Source organism: Theropithecus gelada, chromosome 11 (assembly GCF_003255815.1).
Source record: "Theropithecus gelada isolate Dixy chromosome 11, Tgel_1.0, whole genome shotgun sequence".
NCBI classification, from domain to species: Eukaryota; Metazoa; Chordata; class Mammalia; order Primates; family Cercopithecidae; genus Theropithecus; species Theropithecus gelada.
In genome coordinates, this window is record NC_037679.1 from 91,156,841 (window position 1) to 91,170,152 (window position 13,312).

The 13,312-nt window shown below is 50.9% G+C and overlaps 1 protein-coding gene across 2 annotated transcripts in view; it reads left to right on the top strand.

The window, feature by feature from the left end:
* Nucleotides 1–13,312, top strand: part of EP400 (E1A binding protein p400) — a 135,045-nt gene that overhangs the window by 97,234 nt on the left and 24,499 nt on the right. For both annotated transcript variants that reach the window (XM_025401544.1, XM_025401545.1), the window contains 13 exons: nt 1,077–1,235; nt 1,419–1,502; nt 2,150–2,284; nt 2,642–2,686; nt 2,771–2,924; nt 3,279–3,520; nt 3,685–3,858; nt 7,761–7,897; nt 8,038–8,094; nt 9,591–9,669; nt 9,788–10,042; nt 11,452–11,497; nt 11,577–11,686. In XM_025401544.1, coding sequence (XP_025257329.1) covers nt 1,077–1,235; nt 1,419–1,502; nt 2,150–2,284; nt 2,642–2,686; nt 2,771–2,924; nt 3,279–3,520; nt 3,685–3,858; nt 7,761–7,897; nt 8,038–8,094; nt 9,591–9,669; nt 9,788–10,042; nt 11,452–11,497; nt 11,577–11,686 — 1,677 coding nt within the window. The remainder of the gene's footprint in view (nt 1–1,076; nt 1,236–1,418; nt 1,503–2,149; nt 2,285–2,641; nt 2,687–2,770; nt 2,925–3,278; nt 3,521–3,684; nt 3,859–7,760; nt 7,898–8,037; nt 8,095–9,590; nt 9,670–9,787; nt 10,043–11,451; nt 11,498–11,576; nt 11,687–13,312) is intronic.

The window sequence follows — 13,312 nt, forward strand, 5'->3', positions numbered from 1 at the left end:
CAGGCGTGAGACACCACACCCGGCCAGTTGTCTCTGTTTCTTAATGACTTGTTGGAGTTCTTTATGTATCCCAGATAAAAGGCCTTTGTTTGATACACGTGACATATCTTTCCTATTCTGTGGTTTGCCTTTCTAAACGCTATATATTGATGAGCAGAAGTTCCGAGTTCTGACACCATCCAGGGCCCACGTCTGCTCTCTTTATAGTGGGCGCTTTTTGTGCTCTGCTGAGGAGATTCTCTGCCCATCTGAAGGTCGCCGTGCATCCTCCTCTGTTTTCTTCTACATGATGCGTTGTTTTATGTTTGCTACTTAGGTGCACCACCTATCTGGCAATAAGTTCTGTGTATAGTGTCGAAATAGTGTTATATAACTTTGCAGGTTTTACCGGATTGCCCTGGAAACAGATTGTATCGGTTTTTAATTTGTATCTTCTAACTAAAAACCATACCTCCATGTCAGATGTATTTTGCCCACATCTGCAGGTAACTATCAGACGTGTGTTCCTAGCTGTTTCTGCAGATGAACAGTGGCATCTCCTCATTCTAACTTGCGTGTCTTGCACTGTGATAAAGCTGTCTTGTATGTTTATAGTCATCAATGCTACATTTCGCGGTGGACTTGCTCCTGCTGCCATAATGTTGGGCTGTCCGTCTGCTGTCTGGTTCCTGGACAGAAGCCTCTGTCCTGCTGTGTCTGTCAGCTGAGGGCAGTGGTGTGCATCGGGTCTGAGATGGAGCCTCCTGGGCCTTTCTTGTTCTCGGAGCTTCCCTGGCCCTGGGTGCCCTGGCACGCTTTGCCTGCGTCAGTGCTCAGCCCTTCCATGGGGCCTGCCTGTCCAACTCGATAGTAAGGTTAGCAAGGCCCAGGGGATTTCCCGCTCATTTTCTGTATTCTCTAAGTGCCTTATCATTTTCACCTGTTAGAGGACCTCAGGGAAGGAGTGGATGGCCTTTATAGAGAGTGTGTGATTATAGTGTAGGCATCTCCATTAACTTTACATAGGATGGCTCTTTTTTAAAACTACCCTCATTTAAAAAGTCTGTCAAGGCAATCTAAACATAGACTTTCCTCAGGCCCTCAAGAGTATTGAGTATCTGGAGGAGGATGCCCAGAAGTCCACAGAGGAGGGGGTGCCGGGACCACACACTGATGCGCTGTCCTCAGACTCTGAGAACATGCCATGTGATGAAGAACCGTCCCAATTAGAGGAACTAGCTGACTTCATGGAGCAGGTTTGGGCATGTTTTCCTTTACAACTACCTACTTTAAAAATTTGACCGTTCTATAAAATATTTATTGTTTACTGCAAGAAAAATCACTTTTTTGATTCAAATGTTGGTGAGTGGGTTGTATAAGGAACTTGACTTTTATTAACTTGCTATTAACCCTATTCAAAAAATATACTTTTGGAACAGCTTACACCAATTGAAAAATACGCTTTAAATTACCTGGAATTATTCCATGCTTCCACTGAGCAAGAAAAAGCGAGAGACAGTGAGGTAAGAGGGTCAACTTTCGGTCAGTGAAAAAAATGGCAATATTTTCAGAGTTAAGTTTGATTTAAAGTAAATGTGACTTCATTAAATTAAAGTCACAAAAGCCAAAACCCACAAGTTTGGAAACAAACTTAAAATGAAGAGAGTCTCAAGAAGCCCGTAGGGACCGTGGAGCTTGTTCACCCCTCATAGGGACTGTGGAGCTTGTTTTCCCCCCATAGGGACCGTGGAGCTTGTTCACCCCTCGTAGGGACCGTGGAGCTTGTTTTCCCCCCAAAGGGACCATGGGGCTTGTTCACCTCTTGTAGGGACCGTGGAGCTTGTTCACCCCTTGTAGGGACCGTGGAGCTTGTTCACCTCTCGTAGGGACCATGGGGCTTGTTCACCCCTCGTAGGGACCATGGAGCTTGTTCACCCCTCATAGGGACCGTGGAGCTTGTTTACCCCCATAGGGACCATGGGGCTTGTTCTGCCCTCAATGTCTTTGATTTGATTTGCAGCAGGCTGCTGCTTGCAGGGTGACACATTGTGGGTCAGTGTGTATAGAGAACATGTGGCTCTGAGACAGCAGGGAGACCTAGAGCGGGGACTCGGGGACTGCTCTGAGCTGCGTTCCTGATCCTGAAAGTTCCTGCTTCTCTTCCCATCAGGACGCAGTGATGACTGCAGTTAGGGCATGGGAGTTCTGGAACCTGAAGACCCTGCAGGAGAGGGAGGCCCGGCTGCGGCTGGAGCAGGAGGAGGCGGAGCTCCTGACCTACACCCGAGAGGATGCCTACAGCATGGTACCTGGCCCGGGGCCCTCCTGCCCTCTTGCCCCCCTGCTGAGGGGCACTTGTTCAGCCATGTTTGGCTGTTCAAAGTCTGTGTACATTGACATGAGAAAATGCCTAGGAATTGTTACTTCTCATATCAAAACAACTTCACTCATGTTCTAAAAACAGTTTTCTTAAAAATTGACACTTGGAGATTGCAGTTAGATGTTGACCAGCTCTGATTAAAGCATTTATAAGTCTTATTATAAATAGTCATGTCGATCAGACTTATTTGGAAGACTTAATAAGTATGAAGGTACATGATTTGTGGCTTACAACATGACACTGAGACTTGGTGGAAATTAGAGCGTGCCGTGTTCCCTACAGGAGTATGTCTACGAAGATGTCGATGGGCAGGCAGAAGTCATGCCGGTGAGTGCTGCCCTCTCCCTTTGGGTCTGCGCGGGCAGCTTCCTGTGAGTTCCACATCTCATGGGCCCTCCCTTCTCTGTGCAGCTCTGGACCCCGCCCACCCCACCACAGGACGACAGTGACATCTATCTTGACTCGGTCATGTGTCTCATGTATGAAGCCACTCCCATCCCAGAGGCTAAGCTGCCCCCCGTGTATGTGAGGAAGGAGCGGAAGCGACACAAAACAGATCCCTCAGGTGCGCATCCCGAGGGCATCGCGTGACCTAGGCGGGCCCTGGCCTGCAGAGTCCCTGCATATCAGCCGCTTTCTGCTGTCTGTTGTCTGCCTGTCTGCTGCAGGGCGAGTGCTCACACGCCCGTCCACTGCCTCTCAGGCCCTGTGCACAAGTTCTGTTTCCGATGAGGAAACCTTCGTGTTTCCTTCTAATTGACCGTGAAGACCTGAGAGCAGGTCTGTCTTTGGCAGGTGCTTTCTGTGGCCTCTTTGCCCAGGCACCTCCAGACTTGCCCAACCTGTTTCCTTTGTCTTTTGCCTGCCAATGTGGAATCTCCTGGTTTACTGTCTTGCTGAAGACAGCCTCTCTGTTCAGCTGCAGGCAGGAAAAAGAAGCAGCGTCACGGGGAGGCAGTCGTCCCTCCTCGGTCCCTGTTTGACCGAGCGACACCAGGCCTCCTGAAAATTCGCAGAGAGGGCAAGGAGCAGAAAAAGAATATTCTGCTGAAGCAACAGGTGCCGTTCGCCAAGCCCCTGCCAACTTTTGCCAAACCCACAGCCGAGCCTGGTCAAGACAACCCAGAGTGGCTCATCAGTGAGGACTGGGCGCTGCTGCAGGTAGGTGGGCGTGGTCTTTGTGCCAGCGATCACGTGGTCATTTTTCTCCCTCATGTCTATGCTTCCAGCTCACTGTGATCACTTTGCGGGGAGTCTTTGGCAGGAGGGAAGACCTTCTGACTTAGAGTGTATTCGCCTGTTTTACCTGAAACCTCGTTCTCTAGGCTGTAAAGCAGTTACTGGAGCTGCCTTTGAACCTCACAATCGTGTCACCTGCTCACACACCTAATTGGGATCTTGTCAGTGATGTCGTTAACTCCTGTAGCCGAATCTACCGCTCTTCCAAACAGTGCCGGAATCGCTACGAGAACGTCATCATTCCACGAGAGGAGGGGAAGGTAAGCGCGGTCTTGTTCATCCTCCAAGGAGAACACAGGCAGGTGTGGTGGCTGCGGCCTGCAGTGTCGGCTCCAGTCCTGCTCTTCACTGACTGGGCTCCTTGATCCCTGTGGGTCTGCGGTGAAGTCCATCTCCTCGGGCTCCTGGTGGACCCAGCGAGGTCAGGTTCCTGCACTGTGCCTCGCCTATGGCATGAGCAGTGATGGAGGTGTTCGCACTGTGCTTGGTGTTGGCAGCAGGCCTCATACCTGAGGTTTTATCTGATACCAACATTTGCACTGCCGTTGTCATTTCTAAGAGAGTGTGGGTGTCATCCGAATACTTGGCTGTATATATATGTATACATTTTCGCTTTGTAACCCAGGCGGGAGTGCAGTGGCACGATCTCAGCTCACTGCAAACTCCGCCCCCCGGGTTCACACCATTCTCCTGCCTCAGCCTCCTGAGTAGCTGGGACTACAGGCGCCCGCCACCACACCCGGCTAATTTTTTGTATTTTTAGTAGAGACGGGGTTTCACTGTGTTAGCCAGGATGGTCTCGATCTCCTGACCTTGTGATCCACCTGCCTTGGCCTCCCAAAGTGCTGAGATTACAGGCGTGAGCCACTACACCCGGCCGATATATATACATTTTCAACAAGGTTTTGGATGAATGAAAAGACCTTTCACTGGGTTTTGATCATGGCATACTTAAATGAGGGTATCATCCAAATACTTGGTCATATATAGACAGACATTTTCAAGAAGGTTTTGGGTGAGTGAAAAGATAAGCTGTCTCGCTTTGTTTTGATCATAGCGTACTTAAAGAAAAGTCTGTTACTGGTACCTCTGCTATTCTGGTACTGAATGACTGGCTGGCTGCAATGGTTTGACAAGCGTAATATTCCCTGTTTCAGGGTTAACTATAAGTATTGCAAGTGTTTGTTTACATATAGTATAGTCAAATCATTAGTCTTTCATGTAAGAAGTCAGCTGTGTGGTTTGTAGCTTGACCCCGGAAGAGTCCAGGCAGCTGGTCAGTAACATGTAGGCGTGCGTGTGGCGTGCCTTCCCTTAAACTGAGTCATCCCTCTCCGTTGTGCATCTGGCTTTCTTCAGGCAGCTCCTTCTTGCTGCTTGCCTGCCTTTCTTGCTTCAGGACCGCATCCAGAGCCCCCACACCAGCAGCGTCTGCATGCTCTGCTGTGCCCACGTTGCCGGTGTCCACACCCCTCAGGGGATGTGCTGTCCCACTTCCAGGGCACTTGCCATGCTGGTGTGTGGGGACCACAGTTCACCTCGTGGAGCCCATCCAAACAGGAGCTGTGGGCATGTCTTCTTGCATGGGACAGGGTGGGGCAGATATAGTAGAGGCAGGCATCCAGTACTTTTACTATATTTACTTTTGTTTCTAATTTGTGAGAATTACATTTTCTCCGTAATAGCCAGATCCATCCTCAGGATGCGAACATCACACTTAATTTATTTCTGTACCCGCTCTTTCAGTCATCTCTCTTCATTTTTCTAAAAACACTTGTCTGAAAATAAAGCATTTTTTTGTTGTTGTTGTTGAACGTAGAAAAGCAAGTTTTCTTCGTAATACCACTTTGTGGTCCCTTTACCAATAAGACTTCCTGGAATCTTGCATTAATTAGATTTTCTGTGTTTTGGAAGCATTTGTAATAATAGCCATTACCTTATTATGGAAAAAAGTAAAGCTAAAATATTGTCTTCTTTTATAGCTGATTTATGAAGCTAATCCAGAGAAAAAGGCAAAAATATTTGTAAAGTTTGAGGGTGATGTTCTTTTTTTTTTTTTTTTTTTAGACAGGAGTTTCACTGTTGTTGCCTAGGCTGGAGTGCAGTGGCATGATCTCGGCTCACTGCAACCTCTGCCTCTCAGGTTCATGTGATTCTCCTGCCTCAGCCTCCCAAGTAGCTGAGATTACAGGTGCCTGCCACCATGCCTGGCTAATTTTTGTATTTTTAGTAGAGATGTGTCCTCTACTGCTAGAGGACTACCCTAAATTTCATCAAGTTGACCAGGCTACTCTCGAACTCCTGACCTCAGATAATCCACCCACCTCGGCCTCCCAAAGTGTTGGGATTACAGGCATGAGCCACCACCTGTGGCTGCGGGTGATGTTCTGAATAAGTTGGAGCACTTTGTTAAGAGCCTGTGCACAGAAACGTAGAGTAAGATTCAGTCTTACCCTATATTTTAGGAATCAACAGAAACCTGAGACCTAGAATTTTCTCCAGGGCCTCTCATTCTGTATGTAGAGGCCATGACTCTTTGCATTAGAGGACCCCACGGTGACTTGTCCAGCCCCCTAAAGGGCATCCTGAGCCTCCGTGTCCCTCATGCCCTGTGGAAGCCCTTGATGGTGACAGTGGTCGGATGTGTGTGTGAGTGGGACAGCCCCACCTCTCAGAGCCTGCGGGACTCCGGCAAGCCATGTGGACGGGGCATTCATGCCTGGTGAGAGCCTGCACAGGAGCTCTGTTACCAGACACACAGTCTTTCTGCCTCTGGCCTGGCTCAACCTAGCCATCCAGCGTCTTGTGTGATAGACCTGGTCTTACTCTTATGCACCCCTTCTCTCTCCCTCCCTTTGCTCACTCTTAGGATGATAGATAGGAGGAGAATGCTTCCCTGTATGGCACAGTGTTCTGGGAGGAGACTGCTGTGGCCTTGCATGTTGGTTTCTAGTTCTGGTTGTCCTTAGTGTTGCCTTCAGAATTTAGGGCATTTCTCTAGCAGTAGAGGACACGTGTGCACACAGACATGTGTGCTTGTACATGCGCAGACACACCTGTACCTGGGCCTGTGCTGCTGTGTCATGTGAGAGTCTTGGTTTTCGCCTTGGCACACTCTCTTTGACCGGAGTTTAGAGGAGCATGGGGGAAGAGCCCTGGGCAAGGAAGGAGGTGCTTGAACCCTGGTCTTGACTTGTCACTACCTCTGTGACCTTGCACAGAGAGCATTCCTGGGACGGCTGTTCACTTCACAGGATAAGGAGTTACTTTAAAATTCTGCAAGATGCTAAGATGTCTTGGGAGCAAGTAGCCCACAATTGAGTGGCCCGTTGTTTAGCTGTGCAATTTATGAAGGAAGGACTGCCAGGCATAAGCACTGCTAAAGACCCCCAAGAATGTACTTTGAGACACCGTTGGGCATGCACCAGCCTCACTGTCCACCATGGGCAGAGGACAGTGGTGTCCATGGCGGTCCGCGCTGCCCCTTGGTGTTACCGGGTGAAGGCTCACAGCCTGCTCCACACGGTTACCTGCTGTGTGACCTCAGGCACTTTGCACACTTATTTTGTTCCCTCTCCCTCTTTTTTTTTTTTTTTTTTTTTGAGACGGAGTCTCACTCCGTCTCCCAGGCTGGAGTGCAGTGGCCGGATCTCAGCTCACTGCAAGCTCCGCCTTTCGGGTTCCTGCCGTTCTCCTGCCTCAGCCTCCTGAGTAGCTGGGACTACAGGCGCCCGCCACCTCGCCCGGCTAGTTTTTTGTATTTTTTAGTAGAGACGGGATTTCACCATGTTAGCCAGAATGGTCTCGATCTCCTGACTTCGTGATCCGCCCATCTCAGCCTCCCAAAGTGCTGGGATTACAGGCGTGAGCCACTGCACCCGGCCTCCCTCTCCCTCTTTAGGTGATTATGGGGCTTATGTGAGAGAACACCTGGAAAGGGTTAGCGTGGACTGGGGAGTGTCATAGCAGTCGGCCGGGACAGCCGCTTAATGCCGCTGCTGTTGGGTTATGCCTGGACTTGGAAAGAAGGCCCAGGAAAGGGAAGTTTGTATTCAGCCATGGGGAGTTTAGTCTCAGATTCCCACCCAGTGAGGCCTATGTCCCGCACAGCCGTCTGTCCATGCTGCCTAATTCAGATGCACTCTCGTCAATTTTGTTGCAGAGTAAAAACAACCGTCCTCTCCGTACGAGCCAGATCTATGCCCAGGATGAGAATGCCACACACACCCAGCTGTACACGAGCCACTTTGACTTAATGAAAATGACTGCGGGCAAGAGGAGCCCCCCAATCAAACCTCTGTATGTTTCCTGAGTGCTCATTTTATGTTAATTATGACTGAGTAGATTGCGTGAAGCTTGGTTTTGATGTATTTTTAACATAACGCTTCTTCAGATATTTCCTTTATTTAATAATTACTGTCTCACCGTCTATACTGCAGGCTTGGCATGAATCCCTTTCAGAAGAACCCCAAGCACGCGTCTGTGTTGGCAGAAAGGTATTTCTCTAGTCATGACACATTTGTTACTGTTTGGAAGGATTTCATTCCAGTGTCATCTAAGTTCAGCGAGTTCAGCAAATCGTTGTGCACTTAGTGTATTCAGGCATCAGCTGGACATGGCAGTGCGCAGAACCTGCGGGAGAGATGGTGCTTCTCCTGCCGTGGGCTGGGGTGTGCATGGGACGGCCCCTGCCCTGTCTCTGTGTTACAGGGATTGTCCTTGCTGGCCCTCGGTGGGGAAAGATGCTGACAGACATGATGAGTGTGCCAGGGCCATGTGGCCAACCACAAGGGGCTTTCTTCCTTGCACCCCACCTCTCAGGCACTGATTTTGTTAGCCATATCTTAAGAACACATCATGTTTAGGGGTGTGTGTACTTGCCCTGAAGTTCTACAAGGGAAAAGAGGAATGGATGAATGGATGGGTAGAGAAGTGGGTAGATGCAAGAAAGCAAATGGGGTAAGAATTGGATGGCGAAACCCCGGTGTGGAACCTTAGTGCCAGGCACATGGGTGTCTGCTGTGTTTCTGACTGTCCGACTCTTCCCATAAATGTTGGAAATGCTGGGATGAAATGGTGTGCATCTGGTTTAGGCACTGTTGTCACACAGTGGTGGATTTGGGACGCTTCCTTGTTCTGTGGCTCCCTTTCCCCACAGTAGTGGAGTGATCCTTGTCAGAGGAAGTTGGCCCAGGGCCCATCTCCTCAAGCCCCCAGGACTCCCTCCTGCCCATGCTCTGAGTCGCCTGACCCTGGCTTTCGGCCCCTTGGTGCTCCCTGGGTGTGCTGGCAGCCGCGCCTCAGGCCTTCACTTAACCGCCCTCGTGAGATGTTTTCAGAGCATACTGTTGAGAATTGCAGCCCTACCCTGCTGTTTTCCTTCATAGCAGTCAGTATACATCTTCAGACCTACTGCACGTTTTACCTGTTTGTTGTCTGATGTGAGTGCTATGATTGTTGGGACTCTAGTGTCTGGGAGCACAGACCAGGTGTTTGATTTATGTTGTTGATTAAATGAAGAGTTAATTCACCCAACTAATATTTATGGACCTGCTGCGGGCCTGCACGGCGTGGAGCCTGGGCATTCCCAGGGGAGCGAGACAGGCTCAGTCCCGCCCTCCCTTTGCCTCACTGGAGGGCGTCCTCACAGAATGAACAGACAGTGATTTTCCTGAGTACAGTGCAGACACATGAGGTGGGCTGTGCGTTCTGGGGGCTGCCACCAGTTACCCTGGGGATGTGTTCAGAGATACTTCTCCCGGGGCGTGGGAGAGCTCGGCCTCAAGGAAGAGGACTCGGCGCCAGGCTGAGGACAAGGTCCAGGTGGCTCGATCTCCTGCAGGGCATGTCGGGCACCTTGCTTTATGCCCTCGTCTCTTGGGCTGGGCTGGAGCTGCCCCAGCACCTGGCAGCATGGGGTTTCTAGGGTACTTGGTACTTGTCCATCTTAAAATTTGCCTATATGTTTTTAACCTTTGCGTCTGTCTTTCAGTGGAATCAACTATGACAAGCCACTGCCTCCCATCCAGGTGGCGTCTCTCCGTGCAGAGCGAATCGCAAAAGAGAAAAAGGTCAGCGCCCTGGGCCCTTCTGCTTGAGTGGGAAAATGTGGTGGCTATGACTTCATCCAGGGGGTGTGCAGGCCAGGTCCGCCCCTCCAGTGGCTCCTCTTCCTTCCCTGCCCCTCAGGCTCTGGCTGATCAGCAGAAGGCACAGCAGCCGGCCGTGGCCCAGCCGCCCCCGCCCCAGCCGCAGCCCCCGCCACCCCCGCAGCAGCCACCACCACCGCTACCACAACCACAGGCAGCGGGCAGCCAGCCGCCAGCAGGGCCACCAGCTGTCCAGTCTCAACCCCAGCCACAGCCCCAGACCCAGACGCAGCCTGTGCAGGCCACAGCGAAGGCGCAGCCCGCAATCACGACGGGGGGCAGTGCGGCCGTGCTGGTGAGCAGGGACCTCCTCGCGGGCTTCCCCTCCACAGGAAGTCACCCCCACCCGCACTTGAGTCAAGTGCTTTGTGTTAAAACGAAGCTTGTTGCCAGTTCTAGCACATTTCTAGGCTGTAGACCTTCCTCTGAAGAAATGGGAAAAGGCTTAGTCTCACCCCAGAGGAACTGTGTGTTCTCACCCAGATTCTGCCATTTCACGCCTCCAAGGCCTTTGTGGGCTTAGTGGCTTTATTGGATTTGGCAGGTAGAGGCAGCTCCTTTGAGTGGAGGTGGCTGGGAAGTTTGGAATTGCCTGGGTTTTGTAAAACATACCGGAACATACCTGTGACGCATTTACCTCTTGACTTCCTACACACTTAGAGAGCGGGTCCTGTCTGTGCTGGTGTCTCCTGAAAGCATGCCCATGTGTGCTCACTCATACACATCAGTCTTTAATGCCTGTTGTAGAAAAGCTGTAAAGTGCACGAGAAGCGTTGTGAAAAGAAAGGCAGGGTGTGGAGCTGCAGACTGTGGCCGTGCGCACCACGCTCTGGTGCATCTCTGTACTGTGTGTGTCCATGTGCCACACAGAGCTGAAATCGTATGCAGAGAATCACACCTGCAGAGAATAGGAGCTGTGCCAAATTGGGAAAGCCCACACTTTGGACTACCAGGCAGGCATAAAAACATTTTTGTTACATAGAACCATTTCCTGCAGTAGTTTTTAGAAAATTGTTTTTTGTAGTGGAATTTTCAGTGTACTCAGGCAACTTCATTCCTCATCTATTCAAAAGAGATCTTTGTGAATGCCTACTTGGTGCAAGGTGGGCAAGATGGGCAGTGCCCACACTCTGGAGCCATGTCCTACAGGGGAGGGAGGCAGCCAAAGAGATCATTTTAAATGCTGGCGGGAGGAGTCAGGGTGGCAGAATGCGGGGCTGGCTTGTTAGGAAACACCTTTCTGAGGAGTTGGCATTTGAGCTAAGGCCTGAATGACAAGGATTTGGTCATGAGAAGAACAAACACAGCAAGTACAGAGGTCCTGAGCTTGGCTGATATGGGGGCCAGAAAGGTCAGTGTGGCTGGACTCAGGTGGTGAGGTACAGAGGGTGGATGAATGGAGTGGAGAGACAGAGGAGTAGAGGGACAGTGGGGTGTGGGGTCAGCAGGGTGGGGATGGAGGGACCCTGGGGTAGAGGTGGAGGGTCAGTGGGGTGGGGCTAGAGGGACAGTGGGATAGGGGTGGAGGGATAGCAGGTAGACAGATGGTGGGGGCACCGCCAGGTGGAATGAGTTGGGGAGGTTGGGACGGGTGGCAGTGTGAATGTCATGGAGTTTTGATTTGATTCTGAATGAAGTGGAAGCCTTTGGAGTGTTTATGCGGGGGAGAGCCTGACATGAAATTCAAATTTTTTTTTTCAATAGGCAGGAACCATTAAAACATCAGTTACTGGGACAAGCATACCCACTGGTAAGACAAATACAGAGATGCTGAAATGTGGACCCCATTTCTCCTGGCACTGTTGCCTTATGCCCACCTGTCTCCGCAGGCACCGTGAGTGGAAATGTGATCGTGAACACCATTGCTGGGGTCCCGGCTGCCACCTTCCAGTCCATCAACAAGCGCCTGGCGTCACCAGTGGCTCCTGGAGCCTTGACTGTGAGTTGCCCTTCACCTGGGTCATGCACCTTGACTGCATTCCGCTGAAATTGTTTACTTGTCTGTTAATTCTTATTATTATTTTTAAGTATTCCATTGGTGAAAAAATTGTCTAATTTGAATTTCATAAAATAGGTAGCTGATCAGTATGTTGATTTCAGAAACATTCACCTGTTTGGGGGATGGTTTCCATTCTCTATGAGGGATGAAAATGAGGTGGGATATGTGTGTGTAAAGTGTAGGGGTGTATGTGTGTGAGGTGTAGGGGGGTGTGTGAAGTATAGGGGGGTGTGTGTGTGAGGTGTAGGGGTGTGTGAAGTGTAAGGGTGTGTGTGAGGTGTAGGGGTGTGTGAAGTGTGGGGGTGTGTGTGAGGTGTAGGGGTGTGTGAAGTGTGGGGGTGTGTGTATGAGGTGTAGGAGTGTGTGAAGTGTAAGGGTGTGTGTGAGGTGTAGGGGTGTGTGTGAGGTGTAGGGAGTGTGTGAAGTGTAGGGGTGTGTGTGAGGTGTAGGGGTGTGTGTGTGAAGTGTAGGGGTATGTGAGGTGTAGGGGTGTGTGTGTGAAGTGTAGGGGTGTGAGGTGTAGGGGTGTGTGTGTGAGGTGTACGGGTGTATGTGTGAGGTGTAGGGGTGTGTGAGGTGTAGGGGGGTGTGTGAGGTGTAGGGATGTGTATGAGGTGTAGGGGTGTGTGAGGTGTAGGGGTGTGTGAGGTGTTGGGGTGTGTGTGAGGTGTATGGGTGTATGTGAGGTGTAGGGGTGTGTGTGAGGTGTAGGGGTGTGTGAGCTGTACGGGTGTGTGAGCTGTACGGGTGTGTGAGGTGTACAGGTGTATGTGTGAGGTGTAGGGGTGTGTGAGGTGTAGGGGTGTGTGTGAGGTGTAGGGGTGTGTGTGAGGTGTAGGGGTGTATGTGTGTGAGGTGTAGGGGTGTGAAGTGTAGGGGTGTATGTGTGTGAGGTGTAGGGGGTGTGTGAAGTGTAGGGGTATGTGTGAGGTGTGGGGGTGTGTGTGTGAAGTGTAGGAGGGTGTGTGTGTGTGTGTGTGTGTGTGTGTGTGTGTGAAGTGTCCCCTCCCTGTAGGATGATTTTAGGTAGGAGGTAGGTGGGATGTGAGGGTCCGCTGCTGATTCTGTTGCCGCAGGTGCCCCCCATATGCTGGTCACTGTGCCCATGTGGGGAAGCTGAGAGATGACGGGCCTCTTGGGGGCGTGGTTTTGGGGGAGGGGACACGGCATCACACAAGGGCATGGCTGGGTGCGTGCCAGGAGCAGGCGGGCATGGGAGGAGTGGGCAGTTTCTACGGAACGTGGAGACCCCAGGTGTGGGAAGTGGTAGGTGCAGCCCACCCAGGTGGAGAGGAGGTGCCTAGGCAAAGGTGCAGAGCCATGTGGTGCCCTGGGACCACTGCTTCACTTGGGTTTTTCATCATCAGAACCAAACACAAGTGAGAATAAGGAGCTCAGATTTGTATCTCGATTTTCCAAATAGTTCACAGACCCAGGGGCAACACACCCTGAATGAGAAGAAACCATGCTTCAAAGTCAGTGCGTTGGCAAGTAGAATGCAGTCTCTCTTGGGTTTTGAAAAGCGTCTTTCCTGTAAAGATGTCGTTGCTATAGTAGCAGGTGATG